Source organism: Mercenaria mercenaria, unplaced genomic scaffold (assembly GCF_021730395.1).
Source record: "Mercenaria mercenaria strain notata unplaced genomic scaffold, MADL_Memer_1 contig_2101, whole genome shotgun sequence".
NCBI classification, from domain to species: Eukaryota; Metazoa; Mollusca; class Bivalvia; order Venerida; family Veneridae; genus Mercenaria; species Mercenaria mercenaria.
In genome coordinates this window covers 40,338-60,619 of record NW_026460138.1, presented here as the reverse complement: position 1 = coordinate 60,619, position 20,282 = coordinate 40,338, and the positions used below count along the sequence as shown (strand labels likewise).

At 34.6% G+C, this 20,282-nt stretch overlaps 1 protein-coding gene across 1 annotated transcript in view; it reads left to right on the top strand.

Moving 5' to 3' along the window:
- Window positions 1-485: 485 nt before the first annotated feature.
- The window catches only part of LOC123549602 (uncharacterized), a gene marked incomplete at its 3' end in the record, with an annotated part of 55,284 nt that continues 35,487 nt past the window's right edge, over window positions 486-20,282 (top strand). Inside the window, exons 1-3 of the mRNA XM_053533190.1 lie at window positions 486-669; window positions 14,062-14,159; window positions 16,350-16,427. Coding sequence (XP_053389165.1) covers window positions 14,070-14,159; window positions 16,350-16,427 — 168 coding nt within the window. The remainder of the gene's footprint in view (window positions 670-14,061; window positions 14,160-16,349; window positions 16,428-20,282) is intronic.

Below are 20,282 nucleotides of genomic sequence, written 5' to 3'. Positions count from 1 at the left end.
TAATCTAAAATAAACTGTTATAAGTACTGTGACATAGTAAAAGCGTTGGTGTGAATATTCAACATTAACAAAAGAAGTTTCAAATGAATCCATAAGTTCTGTAACTATTAGATTTTATTTGGCTCTTGCAAAATTACAAAAACTTACTAATTAATCTAGTAAACTAGTAAGTCTGGAAGCGTGCGCTATATTTCAAGAAATTCCAAACAATTTCTTTAGTCTTCGATAGTCAAATCTCGATCAAAAGTACAATGTATATTATTTTGCGAACTAGCAGCGAAAGCTTTAAATACTGATCTGGTTTTATATGCTTTTAGGAGCATTTAAGCCTTTTTCTCAACAATACTGACAAACTAATTTGGAGGTGTTTGCTTAACATGAATAGATCTAAACAAATGAAGACAAAAATTGATTTACATCGGGATTCAGTTTACTCTACTGTGTTCTTTTCCACCAGACATCGGGATAAGCTGTTATCTAGTGTGGTCCATTTCTTCCTTTCCTACCTCACCATCCTGAACTAAAATCAAACCGGAATTTCGTACTTAGCAGTTTGTTAATCTTTATATTCACACATCGTAACGGATGTGTTATGTTGCACACAAACTTCTGCAGTTTAAATGTTGGATATAGCAAAAGCAAAATATATAGATAGTGAGCATTGATCAGGTATGTATGCTGCTTTAATTTCTGTTTAAATTGTTTTGTTATGTATCCGTATAGTTAGTTTAGAACGACATTTAAGTGTTCAATACTATAATAGGACATGCTAACAGTATAGAAGTTGCTAATAACTGAGCCTAACATTTAACAGTGTGCGTAGTATTTATACATAGTCTAGTAGAAATGGCGGGGAACCATATTAAGATTAAAGTAGGCGGGTGTGGACAATAATGTAACATCTCCCTCATTTAGTTAAAATCTAATGGATCTTAATATAGAATGTTTTCTTTTTTCTTCAAAATCAAAACTTAAACCGAGCAAATTTCTTTATGGAAGATTATTTATGCAAAAATTCTATTATTGTATTTGATCAAACGCTTTATGATTAATGACAACTATTATTGCATTTGGTAAAGTGCTTTATTGTTGATGACAAACATTATTGCATTTGGTCAAATGCTTTATGATTCATGACAAACATTCAATTGCATTTTGTCAAATGCTTTATGATTGTAGACAAATGTATGTTATGTAACGCAATTTTGATGAATATAAACACTATATGCTTGGTGTTTGATAACATACTTCCTGCATAGCTCTATATCAAATGTTCGCATGCATATACTTCTATTAGTCTGATGCACAGAATAAATCAACTGTTTGCATGTATGACCATACTTTGATTTTGTAAAGTAGCTCTTCCATAATGCGTTTGCATTAATTACAGTTTTAAATAGGAAAAAAAGAAATTTCGACACTTGGCACAGCGACAATGCACTATCCACCATACACTAAGTTCCTTGACTTCAACGAAGCCGGGAACCGGCAAATTTTGATAAATTTTAACGCTAGGGGCGCCACATGTCCTAAAATTATAAGGACTGATCCCAGGCTTGTTCAATTGCTATAAAGGAACAACAACGAACAAGTTCTTTTAAATTGCCAGTATGTTTTAAAAATAAAAATTGTTTCTTCACTAACTTGCTTACAATCTATCCAAACAACATATAGAGTACCTTCCATGTGGAAAAAAAAACTTACAGAAAATGTCATAATCGTAAAGGAAAAAAATGTGAAAATGAAAGTAAGATAGATCTCCGGTTCTAAATTTAGCGCGTTCAAACGTGGTTATTAATAAAACCCGGCCCGGCCCAAACCACGGAAATAGCCGATTCTGATTGTACGGAAACCACCGGAAACTTATGGACGGAAGGCTAATATAATTACGAATGATATCGTGTCGATATCAACTTACATATTTAGAATTTAGTAAAAAAAAAAAAACACTGAACTTTATGTTGCCCGCGAGGAACTTCTTTGATGAATGGGTTAAAACTGCGTGTTCTTTCTGGTTGCAAAAACGTCTTAATATAATTTGTAAACTTGTACACAGGAAATCGTTATACATAGCGTTGTTTTGACGAGCCTTCTAATTAGTTCCCGATATTTTGTATCGTTATCATTATATACTATCTTATAATCACGTTTTGTCCAAAAAGTTGTTATATTTCGAAGAAAGGAATTCCTCTCGGGCCTCAAAGAGTTTTTGTTTCACCTGTGCATTCCCAAAGCCTAAATAATTCTTTGTGTCCGGTAACTTGCCTAAAAAAATAGGTAGTAAAAAGGCAGGATTTTTTATACTTTTTGTTCAATGAGACTTTACGGAAATTATTTTTATGTCAAAAAAAAAGATGAATACGAATAATTTCTAATATCACTGACAATTTTTAGAGAATAGAATGAGCAGTTTTTTTTAAAACTTTTTATTAAAAAGTTTTTAAAAAATCTCAAAGACCATAAAACAAATATATAGAAACAAATAGTGAGATAGGTTTGTTCACGCAGGATTCTGAGTATCTCTTGAACTTAGTCGACTGAATTGACGTACGATGAAAGTCACAAATTGAATATATTGTGGTACACTGCAGTTTGTGGCATAATCGATTTCATATTCGGCAGGTTCCTATAATGTTTTAATATATATATATATATTTTTTTTTTTTTTTTTTTTTTTTTTTTATGTTTGCAAGTGATCTCTGAATAAACTGACTTACTTAAGTTATATTCAAATTAGTTCAAAACTATATAGAGTAGAATCGAGATACAAATTTTACCTTTTTTCATTTTTGTACAGATGTCTCGTAAACCGGAGGTCGCGGGGTCGAATCCTGTCAGCGGATTTTGACCGTGACTCCAACAGTCCCTTCTTTCGGTGCGAGTACTGGTTACTTTCCAGGAAGCAGTCATCGGGTGTATTTCATATTAGTTGGTGAACCAAAACTCGACGCGAAAAAGAAATCTTTTAAATGGGAACAAAATTACCATTTAACTGCACTCAATATACAGAACGATTCACACTGTTTCGTGAAAAAAGACCAAGTAAACTTGAACTTGTTAAGGTTCGTTTGGATATTTACCAATGCTCTACACTTTCAGATTATGAATTTAGATACTTCAAAATTAAACTTCAATGGTTAGACATATCTTGCAAAACTTTGCAATTTATTTAGGTTGATTTGATATATTATTGTATACAGAATGCCTTTTCAGTCAGTTTGCTAGTGCTCGGCATTTTTGATACATAACAACTGAAGGTTTGAGCCCGCTAATCATAATTTACAAAAAAGTCTCGAAAAAGCAAAATAAAACTTTGAACGGATGTTGTTTCTTCAAATCTCACAAATTTCTTCATTAAGATTTTTTTTTGTAAATTTATCAATATCACAATGTACTGCAGACGATTTACTCTAACACTGCTTACTTTACTATGGTTACGTGACCACACCGGAAGTGAACTGTACTTGGATCTATATTGAGCAGCTTTAATGCTGTCGCATTCTGAGACCTTACGTTTTGTGAGTTTTTCATTGGTAGAACCAAACCTTTGTAATTATGCAAATAAAACTGTTGCTCTTCTTTTGTATATACCGAGTAATTGTACGATAGTTTGCAGTTTTTTACGAAAGATCTGAGTGTAATTTTTCAGCTATAATTGGTTTGTTAAACTGCCCATGTGTGGCCAAATCCATAAAGCATCTCAGAAAAGTTTTAACCTTACAATTTTTTTTTCAACTTTACGGTAAAGAAAGTGTAATGAGCGGGATTTTCCAGAAACAAGTTGCATCCTTCATAACTTGTTTAAATAATAGTAAAAGTTGATCTTCACCCGATATTGCATTGTATTGAAACTCCTTACGCAAATCGCGTCGAGAAATCACATTTTAGCTCAACCCTAAATATATATAGTTGTGACGTTTCTGTTTTACGGAGATTAATTTATTTTTTGGGTTTCCATTATATCCAAAAAGTAATTATGTTTCATTTGGTATAGCAGGCCCATTAAAACCTATATGTTTTCAAATGGAATGACTAAGTAGTGTGTTCTTTTTTCACAAAAAATAGGCCGGGTTCACACATGTATGAACACAAGATAAAGTAATTTAATCCTATGTATAAATAAGCGCATCGTCTTTTAATCAGTACGAAAGTATCGATCTCTCATAGGGAGACACGAAAATGTAATATCACATGCGCAGAAAAACAAAATAGCGTTGTTGCGCATGTGATATGGAATTATTGTTTTATCATTAAATCTATATTTATAGTCCTTTCCATTGTTCTAGATGTAGTCACATGTTCAACGATAAAAAATCGTATTTTCTCGAAGGCGGAGCCAAACACACATATTGACCTCCAGCTGTGACGTCCACACGTTATTACGTTAAAACAATGCGACGTCGTATACAATTAACCGCGAAAGATGACCTAAGGCTGCAGACATTTGTATCTAATGTTTATACTTATGAGTAGGCTGGATTTGATAATAAAACAATTGTCGTTTTTATGTGTGGTCGATATGTGGATTTATCGACCTGTTAAAGCGATATCAAGTCGATAAATTCGCTCGAGGTTGATATTGCTTTTATCAGGCCGATAAATCCACATATGAGCCAAGCCATGAGAAAACCAACATTGTCTATTGCGATTAGTTTTTAGTTTATACAAATTTGTTTTACCTCGATTGTGATGAAAGCTTCAAGCTTATTGTAACCACTCTCGAGTCCGCTTCCTGGAAAAACCAGTACTGGTGTCATATGAGAAGTCATGGTCGTGACCCCAGTGGGGCTCGAACCCACGACCTCTGGATTGAGCGGCCAACACCTTATCCACTAGACCACCGCTCCCTATTGCGATTAGAGAAACCGTTAGCAAACAGCATGGATCCTGACCAGACTGGGCGGATGTTGGTTTTCTCATGGCGCGGCTCATATCGACCTCACCAAAAGGCAATTATTGTATAATATCACATGCGCAGAAATTGAAAATAACGATTTGCGCACGAGATATAAAAACGCTTATGATATATTATTCAAGTTAAACTAATGGGAAAAGTGCATTGGACATTGTGTGGGTATAATAATTTAACATCTGAATTGCACACATTTGTAATCCATGCTTTAAAATGTTCATTTTAAAAACAAAAAGTTAACATTGTGTGAATAGTTGTATAAGCATATAGCAAAAGCATAGTTCGTAGTCCGACGGACCTTTTTTTTTTAATTCTGTGTTAAAAAGATATGCTAGTATTATTTCAAATATAAAAGAAAGAGAAATCAAAAATTAAATAATCTAAAAACAAAAATAACGTTAGCAGTAAATTGTTTAAAACATGAAAGTTCATTGCTATCACTACCCTCCCATTTATCCGTATTAGATATTTACCGTTTTTTATTGTTTTGTTTTAAACAGACTGAGCGGACATGTTTCGGGGTGTGTGTGTGGGTGGGTGGGGGGGGGGGGGGGGGGTCCGGGTTCGAAACTTTGCGACCGATCTTTCATATTTTATACTCTAGTTCATTCATTTCTACAACTTACTGTAATTCCGGGTATCATCTCCATACAAAATCACCCGGTTTTGTTTAAAGCTAAATCATATGATTTATCATTTGAGCAACATTTTGTGATATTTTGTTTTCAGTTTTCTTGTATTTCAGGAACAAAGACCTATTACATAGAGTTATACCTCTTCTGGAAATGTTTACTTTGATATTTTTTATGAAATTTTGTAATTGCCTCCCTTTAATATGAAAAAAAAATGTAAAATGTGGACTATGTTTTTAGATTTTGATATAATTTATTAGTTTATTTAGTTTTATATTCAAATTTGAATACTTCAACAACCTGAAACAAATGGCAAGTATGAAAACAGCGCATAGCTTCGTAGTTCATCTATTTTCGATCTATCTTGGTTGCGCAACCGAGATAGGCAAAAGGAGTATAATAATAATTTCATAAACTTACATTTCTAGTTAATTTTCGCAAAATGTGTACTTACCAATGCAAATCTTTGACAACCTTAATATAAGAGTGTTTATATTCATATGTTCCCTAAGACAAGATATTTTCATTAAATTAAAACTTAATATGCTAAAACGCTATCTTGGTCGGGCAACCAAATTTTATAAATACTTCCAGTGCACGGTATAGACCCTTCGCCTTATGTCACATCGTTAGGTGTGAAATAACGACGTACATTTAACTAGCCTGTCCAGTTCTGTTGAAAGTATCCTGCAAACTGCTATCTCGTGTCTGTCCGGTACACAAAATGACACATCGACTGCCGAACGTATTACTTCTTTGATTGAGTGTGATTCAAATATCTTGTTATTTTAGGTCTTCGCTTATGTCAAGTGCAATACTTCATCAAACATACGTATCATCAATATCAAATACTTTGCTTCTACTTTCGTAATAATGAAATAAAATACACATAATGGCCTTGATAAAGATGACGGTGTCGCCATTCGTAATTATATTAGCCTTCCGTCCGTAAGTTTCCGGTGGTTTCCGTACAATCGGAATCGGCTATTTTTGTGGTTTGGGCCGGGCCGGGTTTTATTAATAACCCCGGCTACCTCTTTCTACGAGAGTTTCTTGAAGGGATCAGCTATTAACTGTATTCTCAAATAAGTAAGCTGGAGTTATCGTTCTTCATTTAAACGAAAATGGACCCAGCTAACAAAATATGAAGACATGAAATTACGTATATGAATAAGCATAAAGCGCAATACAGAAATCGTTGCTCTCTTGACATTACACAAGTACTTAATGACATTACAGTGTATGCATGTAATAACTGTAATAAAAACAGTTGATTAACAATGAGAGAACGTATTTGCTAACATTTAACTAGTCTCCAATAGCCCAAATCAAGTAAATGACTACCAGTTCTCTTTTGGCACTTGGCGTTAGAAAAAATACTTTGAAAAATTATCATGAAGCTATACATAAGATACTAAGGATTTTGGCATTTAAAGCATTAATTGGTTTACTTATATCCATATATAAGTGATCTAAATTGCAACATGTAGCATGCGTTTGTCATCAACAATAAAGCACCTTACCAAATGCAATAATAGTTGTCATTAATCATAAAGCGTTTGATCAAATACAATAATAGAATTTTTGCATAAATAATCTTCCATATTTCTTTAACCTAAACTTTTTTATTCATTTTATTTTTTTACAGATTCTGTAGTGTATCTACCTGGTATTAATAATTTTTACTGACGCTATTCTCTTATAGTTGCCGTTGATTTTTTCCACGTATCCAAATTTGATCTAAAAATCCTCAGCTGATTTTCTAAGCTTTTTGTTATCAAGGTGTTTTATATGCAGCTGAATGGCATGTCGCTCGCGACCCCTTATTTACCGTATTATCAAAATATTAATCATGATCTAAATGTAAACCGTGTATAGTTATTAAACTTAAACATTATTTTCTTAAGTGACTGTTCAGTGTAACTGCCAAGGTAACGAATCAATTTTCACTCTTTTAAGATACTATGAAATGTCGTAAGCTTATTTACTCTTTGCATTCTTATTCGCCATTTTTAATATTTCTTACTTTTCTTATTAATTTGTTTTCATTTCAAGATGGTAATTTTTCTTTTACCTTTTCTTCCTTGTTTTTAATACGAAGATTTTTGTTGCCAATAAACAGCTGCGGTATACATATTAATTTGTATTACAACGTCACAATCTTAATATTGAGCTTCTGTCTTTTACAGATCTTTATGACATACTTAATCGTTGCAATACTGTATCACAGCTGAACTATTTGAAATCAGTAACATATTTAGGAAAAATGGTTCCATATGCAAGTCGGTAAACAATGTACGTCACACATATGGTTCGAACCTACAATCGTACTATAAGACGGCCACTCAACCGAAAACCACATGGTGTGGTCTAAATATCAGACTGACGACATACCTTTTTTGACTGGTTAACTCAGACTCACGGCATCATATATTTTCTTGATTAACCGCTTTCAATAAGCATAAAATGATGACAAGACTGTATGCTATTAAGTTAAATTTTGTTAAAATACTAATAAATGACATTAAGAACTTAACTTCCCTAGATAATGTCTAAAAATCCTATTAAAAGGCGTGCGCTAGAATTCCAGTATACGATTTCTTTTTTCAATTAAAAGTCAAAAAGAGTCATCTGCCCTTTATAATGGCAGAATACTTTAGGTAGCAGGGTACACTTAGAATAGAAAAATTTTGGGCACGCCCAGGCTTACATGTAGCGAGTCGCAATATTGCACTTCCCTAATGAGCAGATTCAGGGTGGCAATTTTATAAATTGCGTGTATGTTTTGTGCTTTTAATTAATGGCAAGATCAGGACTCTCATACAATAATTCAGAAAGTATTCAAAACGAAAGTTTTACATATTCCATTAAAATAGCATGCCAAAATCATCAATTTTGCACTTTTTGAACAGCCTGCAGTGATCCCGCTGCAGAAACAATGCCCAATTTTATTGCATTTCTCACTTAAATAGTCCCTACCGAACTACAGGATATAAACGGAATGGGGTCCCATCCAGCTCCTTTTTTTTCACAAAATAGCGAAAAGGTTCCTGAGTATCAATCAACAATCAAGGAACCCTTCCGTGATTTGAATTTCTCGCGCCAAGAGACTCACCGATTCATACAAAGCTAGCAGCAGTTAGTTTTACAACTTAAATCCGAATTTTACTTGTATCGGCTGTTTAAAGTTTCTTTAGAATTAACAATTATTATCTCTCACCTTAATTTTCAGACATCCAAAATCACGAAGTTCTAATTAAAACAAATATTGACGGGGACCAAAATTCGAAGTGTACCCTCCTACTTTAAGATTTTTCAGTAAATGAACAAAAGAGGGTTTTACTAGTTCTGAACATTTATATATCTTTCGCAAACTAAAAAGATATATATATATAATGTTTCAATAGCATCAAAAGAAGTCTGTATGTGAGCGTCTAAACTTTCCCACCCCTAACGTTACAAATTGTCGCTACGAGACAAAGAACGTACAATACATCCGTTTTTATCATTTTCTGGCACGATTTAACGTACTTTGTCATTAGGAATGATATGAGGGCAGTTTGCATCATTTTGCGAAAATAAAATGTCCCCACCCTCTATTTTTCTATTTCATGGGTTTCACACCGTCCGAACATCCCCTGATAGACGAAATGCATAGCTGGTGGCCTAAATATGCGCTATGTGGGTTAATAATGATAAAAATGATGTTTTCTACTGTACCAGAACCCTGTTAATGGTGCTAGAATCTAACAAAAATCGTATGCGTGTATATTGACTTTTATGCTTTTATGTGTCCTCATCGTAACATTTTTGAGCTGCTGTGCCGTCAGGTAGCGATTTAAGTCCACAGAAAGTTTAGAATATCGAAGAAGAGATTCTAAACTTTGTGAAATGAGTTCTTTCGAAATTTAATTTTGGCAGATTCCCTTAAAGGTAGCAGGGTAACTTAGAATAGAAAATATTTTGGGCACGCCCAGGCTTACATGTAGCGAGTCGCAATATTGCACTTCCATAATGAGCAGATTCATATAAATTGCGTGCATGTTTTGTGCTTTTAATTACTGGCAAGATCAGGACGTTCATACAATAATACAGAAAGTTATCAAAACGAAAGTTTTACATATAAAATAGTATGCCAAAATCATCAATTAACTTTATTTTTAAGTTTTAACAAATATTGACGGGGCCAAAATTCGAAGTGTATCCTGCTACCTTAAATATCTTATTATTCAAATATTATTCAAAGGCTAATATTGCCCTATTGAATTTTATGCGGTCGTTAGTTATCAATAATACCTTCATATGACTTTCGTTTTAACTTCTTGTAACTGTCAAGATTCAATAAACATTTTGATTATTACCAGTGCTTACTAAGATAAAACGCGTATGAGGCATGCAAACCTGTCGCTTGTTCTCACTAAATACAAAATATAGACGTGACAGTAAAAATAATATTAGAATAAATTTGTGGACGCACTCATCTTAAGTTCAAGTGTAAGTAACATATCCACAACTAGGCAAATTGAAATTTGTAACCAGCTCCGTTCAACCGTTATATGTAGGATTTAGAATAAAACCTTTCTCGGTGTTTTCATACCGGACTGGAGGGTATGAGTTTCCGGTGTTTTCACTGGCACTGGTATAGCGTACAGGAGTTTCTGGTGTTTTCACTTTTACTGGTATAACGTACAGGAGTTTCTGGTGTGTTCACTTGTGCTTGCATACGGGAATGGAGTTTCTGATGTTTTCACTGGTACTGGCATAGCGTACAGGAGTTTCTGATGTTTTCACTGGGGCTTACATACTGGGCATGAGTTCCCGGTGCTTTCACCGGTACTTGCATACCAAACAAAATATGCCGTTGTTTTGTACTGGTACTTGCATAATGGACATGAATTTGTGCTGTTTTCACTGTTACTTGCATTCCGTACATGAGTTTCTGATTTATTCACTGGTGCTTGCAAACAAGGCATGAGTTTCTGGGGTTTTAAATGGTAGTTGCAAAACGGATAGGAGTTTCTGATGTTTTAACTTGAGCTTGTATGCCGTACATGAGCTTCTGGTTTATTCACTGCTGCTTGCATACCGGACGGAATTGTTCAGGTTATTTTACTGTTACTTTCATAACGAACAGGAGTTTCAGGTATCTTAACTGCCGTGCATGAGTTTCTGATTTATTCCCTGGTGCTTGCATACCGGGCATGCGTTTTCGGTGTTTTCACAGGTATTTGCATAACGAACAGAAGTATCTGCTTTTTCACTGTTACTTGCATAATGCACTGAAGTTTCTATTGTTTACACTTGGGCTTGTATGCCGTACATGAGCTTCTGTTTTATTATCTGGTGATTGCATACCGGACGAGAGTTTTCCGGGTTTTTTTACTGGTACATGCATTACGGACAGGAGTTTCAGGTATTTTATCTGCCGTGTATGAGTTTCTGGTTTATTCACTAGTGCTTGCATACCGGACAGGAGTACCGATGTTTTCACAGGTACTTGCTTACCGGACAGAATTTTCCGATGTTTTTACTGATACTTGCATATCAGACAGAAGCTTCCGGTGTATTTACTGGTGCTTGCATACCGAACAGTAGTTTCTGGTGTTTTCGCTGGTACTTGCATACAGGACAGTAGTTTCCGGTGTATTCACTTGTGTTTACTTTATTTTATTTATTTGGGTTTTACGGCGCACCCACACAATATAGGTTATATGGCGCCAAACAGGACTACAAATTTTGCTGGCATAATTGATAGGATTTTTTTTAGTGTTTTCGCTTGTGCTTGCATCCCGAACAGGAATTCCTGGTGTTTTTGCTTATGATTGCATACCGGAAAAGAGTTACTGTTTTCTTCGCTTGTGCTTGCATACCGAACAGGAGTTCCTGGTGTTTTCGCTTATGCTTGCATACCGGAAGTGTTCCTGGTGTTTTCGCTAATGAGGGTCATTCTAAGAAATGACAGTCGTGCTGGAATATGGTATACACTCTGTTTACAGTCTACAGATTAAGTCTATCCCTTCAAAGAACTCAACCTTGACTTTCACTCACTTCCAAAGTCAAGAAATCGAAGAGGTGAACGCTGCAAGGAAGTGTTCCCTTGATATAGTTTTATATGACTGAAAAATATAACTCCAACGTGCTTTATTCGATAAATAGTTGCAACCAGCCAACATCTTTCTCAGCCTTGGAAAAAGGAAAAAGGCACAAGGACTTAGTTCTGGTAAATAAGCGGGATGACTGATTTGTAAATAAAAATCATATCTGAGAAACTTTTGGACGATGGCACTTTTGTGAGCCGCGCGTTGTCATGGATAAACTGTAAACAGCGAAGACCAGTCCTTTTGGTGTATTTTTGGACTAATCTGAGCATAAAGTGCTAATGTTGAGCTATTGTGATCACCCTTTCTCTGGCGCCAAACGTTGTCCGTCAACAAATTGCCTGTTAACACTCTGGAGGTCACTATTTTGGCCAAATTATAATAAAACTTGGTTAGCATATTACTCCCAAAACTCGGAAAACGTCGTTACCGGATGACCTAGGGTAAAAACCTAAGTCACTAGGTCCGTTAATGGGAAAACCTTGTTGACACTCTAGAGGCCACATTTTCTACCTCAGTTTCATAAACCTTTGTTATAATGCTATTTAGCTAGGTCTAGTTTGAAACTAACTTAACTTTGGTCTTAAACTAGGCCATAAGGTTAAATTACATTATGTCATGAGACGAAGTGTCATGCGCAGTTCCCTTCTTTAGAATTACTTCCCTTTGTTGTTACTATAAATAGCTTATATTGTAAAGTTTTCATTACTAGTCGTAGGGAAAAATCGAGACCACTTTTCTGTAGTACAACATGCATGCTACATCCAATTTTGGACTACCAGGTTACTTTTAAGGTAAAGTATTTTGACCAGTCTCTACCTGGTAAAGATTTTTGTGAGGACTTACTTCCCTTAGTTGTTACTATAAATAACTTATATTGTAACTTTTTTATCGTAGGGAAAAACCAAGACCACTTTTCTGTGGTACAACATAGATGTTACTTTCGAATTTTAGGTGTATTTTAAGGTATCTCTACCTGGTAAGGAGTTTTTTTGTGGACTTAGAAAAACAAAACACTTACAGTTATTACTAAACAACCACAAAATTAAAATTCCATTTGCAAATACAGGTGCTAGAGTATAGAAATTTGCTGTGACGGGCGTATATTGTGACATTCTTGCACTCTTGTTTAACTTTATCATATAAATATTTGTTAAAATATTTGTCTGTATGAAACTAGATCAGGTTCATGAGTGGTTTACTTGGGATAAACAACTATGTCACTAAGTAAAACCATTAAAAGTACTTGCAAAATTACCTACCTGTTTTAAATAAAACTTGTTTGTCTCTGTGAAAACTAGGCCAAATTAGGACTCATATAAGTATATCAAGAATTTATCTTTTGTTAGGAGCCGTGATATTGTGTTTTCATCTAAATTTGAGAACATTTTCAGCGGTTCGTTGCATATTTAGGCATACTAAGTTAGCCTTTTGCTCCTCGGTTAATATGCAAGCCAATCATCAGGCACAAACATTTTTAAATCTCTCTGTTGATATGCCGAGAATAGAGGCTATCTTGAATCCCGTGAACCTGGCGTCTTCATCAATCAGGGGTCTTACTTATTAGGTATATATGCTGTTTATAGAAGCAATAAAATATGATTAAATTAAATCAATCAGGCGTCTTACTGCGGCAATGTTATTTGACGTCACTTACGTTTTAGGCCCTGTCTTTAAGGACTACCAGTTTACTTTTAAGGTAACGGACCCACATGTGAACAGCTTTCTCTGATACTGCAGACTTCACATATGAAGTATGCAGTTAACACATTATCTACCTTGTAGATAATTTTAAAGATGAATGTAGTACAGTACAGTGCTTTAAATAATAATATTATTCCAGTTTTTACATATAATAATGATGTCAGTTATTTTATTATTTTTTTTGCTGTTGTTTGTTTATTATCTTTAACATTCTTATAAGTATGTGAGTGTCTGTCGGATGGATGAATGGAAAGCTTTTACTAGTATTTAATACATTGATCATTGAAACATTTTTTAAAACATGATTTTGTGAAATTAATCGTAAATGTTTGTATACATGTGTATTGTTGTTGTTCTTAACTGAAGGTCATACTGAAAATAAGTTTACGTTTCATTTTTATGTTCTGTACACTTTGTGTGTTTTACTATTATTATTATTAGTATTATGTGTCAATGTTTTGTGGTAAACTTTATAGAAGAACATTCACTGGATACATAGAACATATCTTATCAAATCTTAAAGGGTGTAAATCTTAAAGGTGATGAAACATGTAACACAAATATCCCTAAAAAACCACCATTGTTAATTACAGATTATGTAAATTGTATCGGCTGGTCAAAATTTATACTCCCTGTGTTCGTTATAGTTAATATTCATGATTTAAAATGCAACATCACAAGAACAGTGATAACGTATTTATATGTATTGTTTCAGTTTAAAATATGAGTGGTAAGAGAGAAGATAAACAACCAATTGTTGTTGAGTTGCATGATAATAATCAAGCAACAGACAACCCGGGAGGAACCTTTAAGGTATTTATTAAATATTTAACACGACTATGTAAATTTACTGCTTGATGTACTAAATTGTTCGTGATCATGCATTTCATTCTAACACTACAGTTAACAAGATAATGAAATATACAACATACTTAAGGCCTCCCATGGGGTAGCAGCTGACGATATTTTGAATAATGTTCATTAAATATGTCAATGATTTTTTACATGAAAATTGTTTTGTTTCCTATTTGTAGAATTTAAAGGTCACAATAGCAAAAATAGTATACCCTATATATTTTATAAAAAAAGTGAAATTATTTAATGAGCTACCAAACATAGGCAGACCCATTTCAGAGAACAAATCCTTACTTTATTGTAAAGAGTTATGATAAAACTGACATGAAATGAAGAAAAAGGTAGGGGTCATGTATCTTCTAAGACAGATTTCTCCTGTCACATTTGACTACTGTAAAACAATATCAAAATCACACTGCTGTGACCTGGAAGTACTACTCATACTAAAATTTAGTTTCACTTCCCAAAATGCAACCTCCTCTCCCAATTTTTCTACCAAAATGTCAAAACTACACCCACAATGAAATTTATACAGAAACCAGCTTTAATTGAGACCTCTCTGGCCATGTCAAGTGAAAACTTAGTGTTCAAATACCTGGCGGTCATTGCCAGATTGCTCCCACGCTGGATCCTTTAAATTTACTATGGTTAGGCCTAAAATATTTTCTCTCTGAGGTAATCTCAAACCCGATGCAATATTCAGATCGTACTGCACGTCAGAAAAGAAACTGTAAACTCCTAGCGTACGGCTAGTCTGAAGAGGGTTGTTTAAATGACACAATCAATCAACTTACCAAAGCGGATTTACAAACTTGAACGGCATCCTTACAGGAGCGCATAACGTCCGTACCTATACACGATAATGTAGCTAAACTGTTAAAGCATTTTTCTGTCAATGCAATCAATTAAATTGCAATTCAATAAAATTGAAATATTATATCCCAATCAGTGATTTAATAAGATTATTGAATGCCGTTTAGATAAGGATAATTATATCACGCGGACTACGCCATCATTCGCATTTGAATTCAAAACAATAATTTTATTTTTATTCAACGACGATTCAATGTTTAGATGATTTTCAAATGTAGAGATAGACCCTAATATTTTCATAGATAGAATTACCTTAAATAAAGTAAAGACATTAATATCCAAGTCATCCATGTAACCAAAAATACTTTTTCAAATGTTAAATTCTTACTAGTTACGTTTATACCAATAACAGAAGTTTTCGTATTTAAAGTTGTGATGTGCAAAGAATAACCACTTTTGCCTTAGGTTAGCAGAGATATCTATTAGTTTACTTCCCTTGCAATTACACAACTGACTGGAAAATGAAAATGGTTTAAGACACAGTATCATACCTTTATGCAAAATAAAACATTTAAGATGTATTCATATGTCTTAGATTTACCCATTAAGAACTGCTTCATGTGTTTTGAAAACTTACCTATGGTAAAATATTAACTTTTTACGAGCCGTAAATGTAAAATTCCAGTAAATAATTCTAATGAAGGTAATAGTTTTGCTTGTATCTGAAGAACATGATAGAACAGGACACCTCTCTCCTATGTATTCATCTGTTTATTACATATTTACTCATTAAATAGTAAGAAAGAATTAGTGCGTCATTGTTTTATTGGAACTAGAATCTGCTGGCATTATAATTTCCAGCTTTTCAGTTTCAATAGGCTATATACGTTATAAAATCAAATGCTTTGGTAGATGTACAATGTTGCTTATAGCCTATTTAGGGTTAAACATCAGTTGTTTCAAGCAGAATACACAAGGTTATGTTCCAAATAATACAACTAAAACTGAAATATTCGTTATAGTACCTCATAAAACGTCATGACGTTATTTCCCTCGCTAACGTCAGGGCCGTTTTCGATAATTGCCCCGGGGCCTATAATGTGATAATGCATGAGACAATACGAAAAACAAGAATATTTTCAGCGCTAAATTATAACTATTTATAGGTCCTCATGTAATAACAAGTTAATTCAAACTGATTAAAATACTTGTAAAATATATATGTGTAAATAAAAAGAACAAAAATGTAGACAATGACTACTTGGTAAAAGTTAAATTTGTTGTATTTAATGACATTGAATTCACAACTTAGTAACTTATTCTGTACATCAATAGGATGAATCTGAGTCAAAAGAAGGAATGAAGCCGACAGGAGAAGAATCCTCTATCGAAGAAACACAAAATATGGACCAGGTTTGAATGTCTTTTATTAATTAAGATTTCCAATATTCTGAAGAAAACTGGTTGTGTCTAATTACGAATCCTAGTCAATGTTGTCTTTCTTTTTGTATTCGTATCAGTTAATAGTTATCAATTCTCTCTGGAAGATATACGTGTAGTGTCGAATGCGACCAAGCAGAGTGAAATGATGTGTTAGACCAGTCATTTCAAGTAAACAACTTCTAAAATCTTTTTGCACCAAATATTAAAAGTTATGTCAGTTTCTTTATTTGTGGACAACATTTGAAAGCGATATGAGCCGTCTTTAATAAAGAACTTAGCTTCCCTAGAAAATATATAAACCCCTTTTCCTATTACATTTTTCCTATTAAAGTATTATTTGAAGGCTACTATACCGTTGCTATTGAATGATTTATGAGACCACTAGTATTAATATAAACTTTTAACGGCTAAACTTCTTCTGAATGTTACGATTCAATTGATTTACTTCCTGTTGTTGTTATCGTTGTTATTGTTTGATAAAAACTGATATGATAATTTATGTCCACTTTTCACTGAAATAAATATTTTTTTCCAGAAATAACAACGAAGCAATGGGTGTATTTAAAAAGCTGTTATACAAATATATTTTGCCGTTCTTTTAATATTAGCATAAATGTATGACGATTTTACAAACACAAGTGAATAAGGAAATGGGTGGGGCAACAACTTATCACATCACATCACCAGAAGAAGTCCCTTTTAAAACCAAATTAACGGGAATAAGCAATAGTTTAAAAAATATGGGAAATAATATTGAATAGAGAGAGAGAGAGAGAGAGAGAGAGCGAGAGAGAGAGAGAGCTTTTAAATTTCTTTGGGAAGTCATCTGAGATATAAGACACTCTTTATCCATGTTCTTTTTATGTCAGTTCATTAACGAATATTTTGGTTGTTTTGAACCTGTGAACTGATAAGCATTTTCTCACATCCTTAAATCAGAGGAAAACTTGTATTTTATTCTGGGCTTGGAAATGACAGGTGTAAGAGAAATGTAAATATAAATATTGCATAGCACTGTGTTTTAGTTATTAATACATAATTATATACACATTTCCTTCTTACTGATATTCAACATTTGGCTTTTGAAGTATTCAAAGACATTATATGGCATAAAGTCCTACAAAGGTCTCCCACACTTATGAAAATTCCTTTTAAGCTTGACTATTCCAAGAACAGGTAGAGTTAGTGAACTCATCCTATTATTAGCTCCTCTATTATTTGATAAAGTTTTTGTATTAAGCTGGTACCTATAGCCACTTGCAACAAAGGATTTACTCATAAAAAAGTTACTCACCGTGACGGACTAAAACTGGCAATGAACAGGTTCATTGATATAACTATTCTGCAATTTTGCAAATTAAAGTTATGCCCCCTTTTCAACTTGGAAAGTTACTTATGTATACCGGTATGACAGTAACGAATAATGGGAATATATTGCAACTTCACACACTTATTCATTTTGATGAGCTAATATAAAGATGTTTTGCATTTTTAGGAAACATTTTGTTGACCTTTGTATTCATTTATTTATTTCTTTACTTAAAAACTGTAGAACACACCAATCCGCCAGCTCTTGTTTTCCCAAGGCAAATTTATCATTATATAGCTCTTTTTTAGTGTAACTGATAACCATATTTTAGTGTTTCAATTTTCAAGAATTCAGTACTTCGCATTCACAAATAAAAAACTTTAAGGATGAAGATCCTTAAGCTCCACTCTAACAGAAATGATACAACACTCTCTAAAAGTAAGATGACCACTTCATTGAAAGTGATTTTCTAACACATAGAAACATATGTAGTTGAGGATATCATATCTATAACCTTTAACTATGATAAAATTGTCACAACATAACCTTTCATCAGGTTAAAAACTTTAGATCTTGACTGATTATTTTTTCATCTCAAAACTATGCAGAATATCGAAATTCGAACTTTTATTATAGAAGTCCCTGTACCCTCAACCTAAACAAAACTCCTAATTCCAACACATACATACATATATTAGTACAGTGAATACTGTAAGGACATATTTTCGTTGTATCAAAGTTTTCCAGTTTGAAATGTCATGACTAAAACAATATGCTAAATTTCATTGTAGGTAACATAAAATGAAGTAATTGAAAGTATAAGTCTGGTGTAATCGAGCCAGTCTGCTGCAATCTTTCTTTGGGACGAGGCTATTGATAAATAGCCGAATGCCCGCAGAAAGCGCAGACCAACCCGAGACAGCCAGTATGGCATTGCTCAATGAGGTAAGGTGGTGGGGATGGATGGAGGTTACAAGCCTCTGGAGTTCGAAATGCAACTGACAAAATCGTTAAACCGCGTGTAATGATATGCATGCCGCTTCCAATGAATATTAAGCTATATGTCACATGACTCAGTTCTATATTTACTAGAGGTAGACCTAAGGAATCGAAAGTGAAAGCAGATGACCATTTATTTCATTTTTGTTTAAACCATGTTTATTACATAAAAAACAATTTATACTCAAACTACATAAGCAGGCGAGGAATAACCAAAACACAAGTAATTCTAATTTATTTGGCAAAACTGGCTTGATACACCATAACTAAAACAATATGCTAAATTTCATTGCAGGTAACATAAATTGAAGTAATTGAAAGTATAAGTCTGGTGTAATCGAGCCAGTCTGCTGCAATCTTTCTTGGGGACGATGCTATTAATGAATAGCCGAAAGCCCAAAAAGAACCTCCGTGACCGCATCCAACTGCAGTTGGAAGCGGCAGGAGGTTCAGCCCCAAGAAAGGTTGCTAAGTCCCCATTGAGCAATACAAAAGAAGAATAACATAACAAAGCAGATGTAACAATATAAATAGTGCTTATAATGCAAAACGTCTACATTGATAAGCCAGGCTCTGTCCGAGCAAATTATGTTGAAGTCTACAGTTTACGATGGCAGACTATGGCAGACATCAAAAAGCCTACGGTGGCAGGCTGCGGGCAAATGAAGTTGAAGTCTACAGTCTACGATGGCAGACTATGGCAGACATCAAAAAGCCTACGGTGACAGGCTGCGGGCAACGGATGCAAAAGTTTACGATGGCAGACCTGGTTGTTATAGCATACGATGGCAGGCTGCGGGCAACGGATGCATAGGTCTACGAAGACAGACCTTACTGAAAAAGCATACGATGGCAGGCTGCGGGCAAATGATGCTGAAGTCTGCAGTCTACGATGGCAGACTATGGCAGACATCTAAAAGCCTACGGTGGCAGGCTGCGGGCAACGGATGCAAAAGTCTACGACGGCCGACTTGGTTGTTATAGCCTACGGTGGCAGGCTGCGGGCTACGGATGCAAACGTCTACGATGGCAGATTTGGTTGTAATAGCCTACGATGGCAGGCTGGGGGCAACGGATGCAAAGGTCTACGATGTCAGACTTGGTAGTAATAGCCTACGATGGCAGGCTGCGGGCAACCGTGCAAAAGTCTACGATGGCAGACTTGGCTGTTATAGCCCTGAATGGCAGGCTACGGGCAACGGATGCACTGATCTCGGATGGCAGACCTTATCGAACCAGCCTACGATGGGAGGCTTCGGGCAAATGATGTTGAATTCTACAGTCCATGGTCCACGGTGGCAGACTATGGCAGACTTCAAAAGGCCTACGATGACAGGCTGCGGGCAAAGGAAGCAAAAGTCTACGATAGCAAGCTTAGTTGTAATAGCCTACGATGGTAGGCAGCGGGCAACGGATGCATATGTCTACGATAGCAAACCTTACTGAAAAGGCCCACGATTGAAAGCTGCGGGCAAATGATGTTGAAGTCTACGATAGCAGACTATGGCAGACTTCAA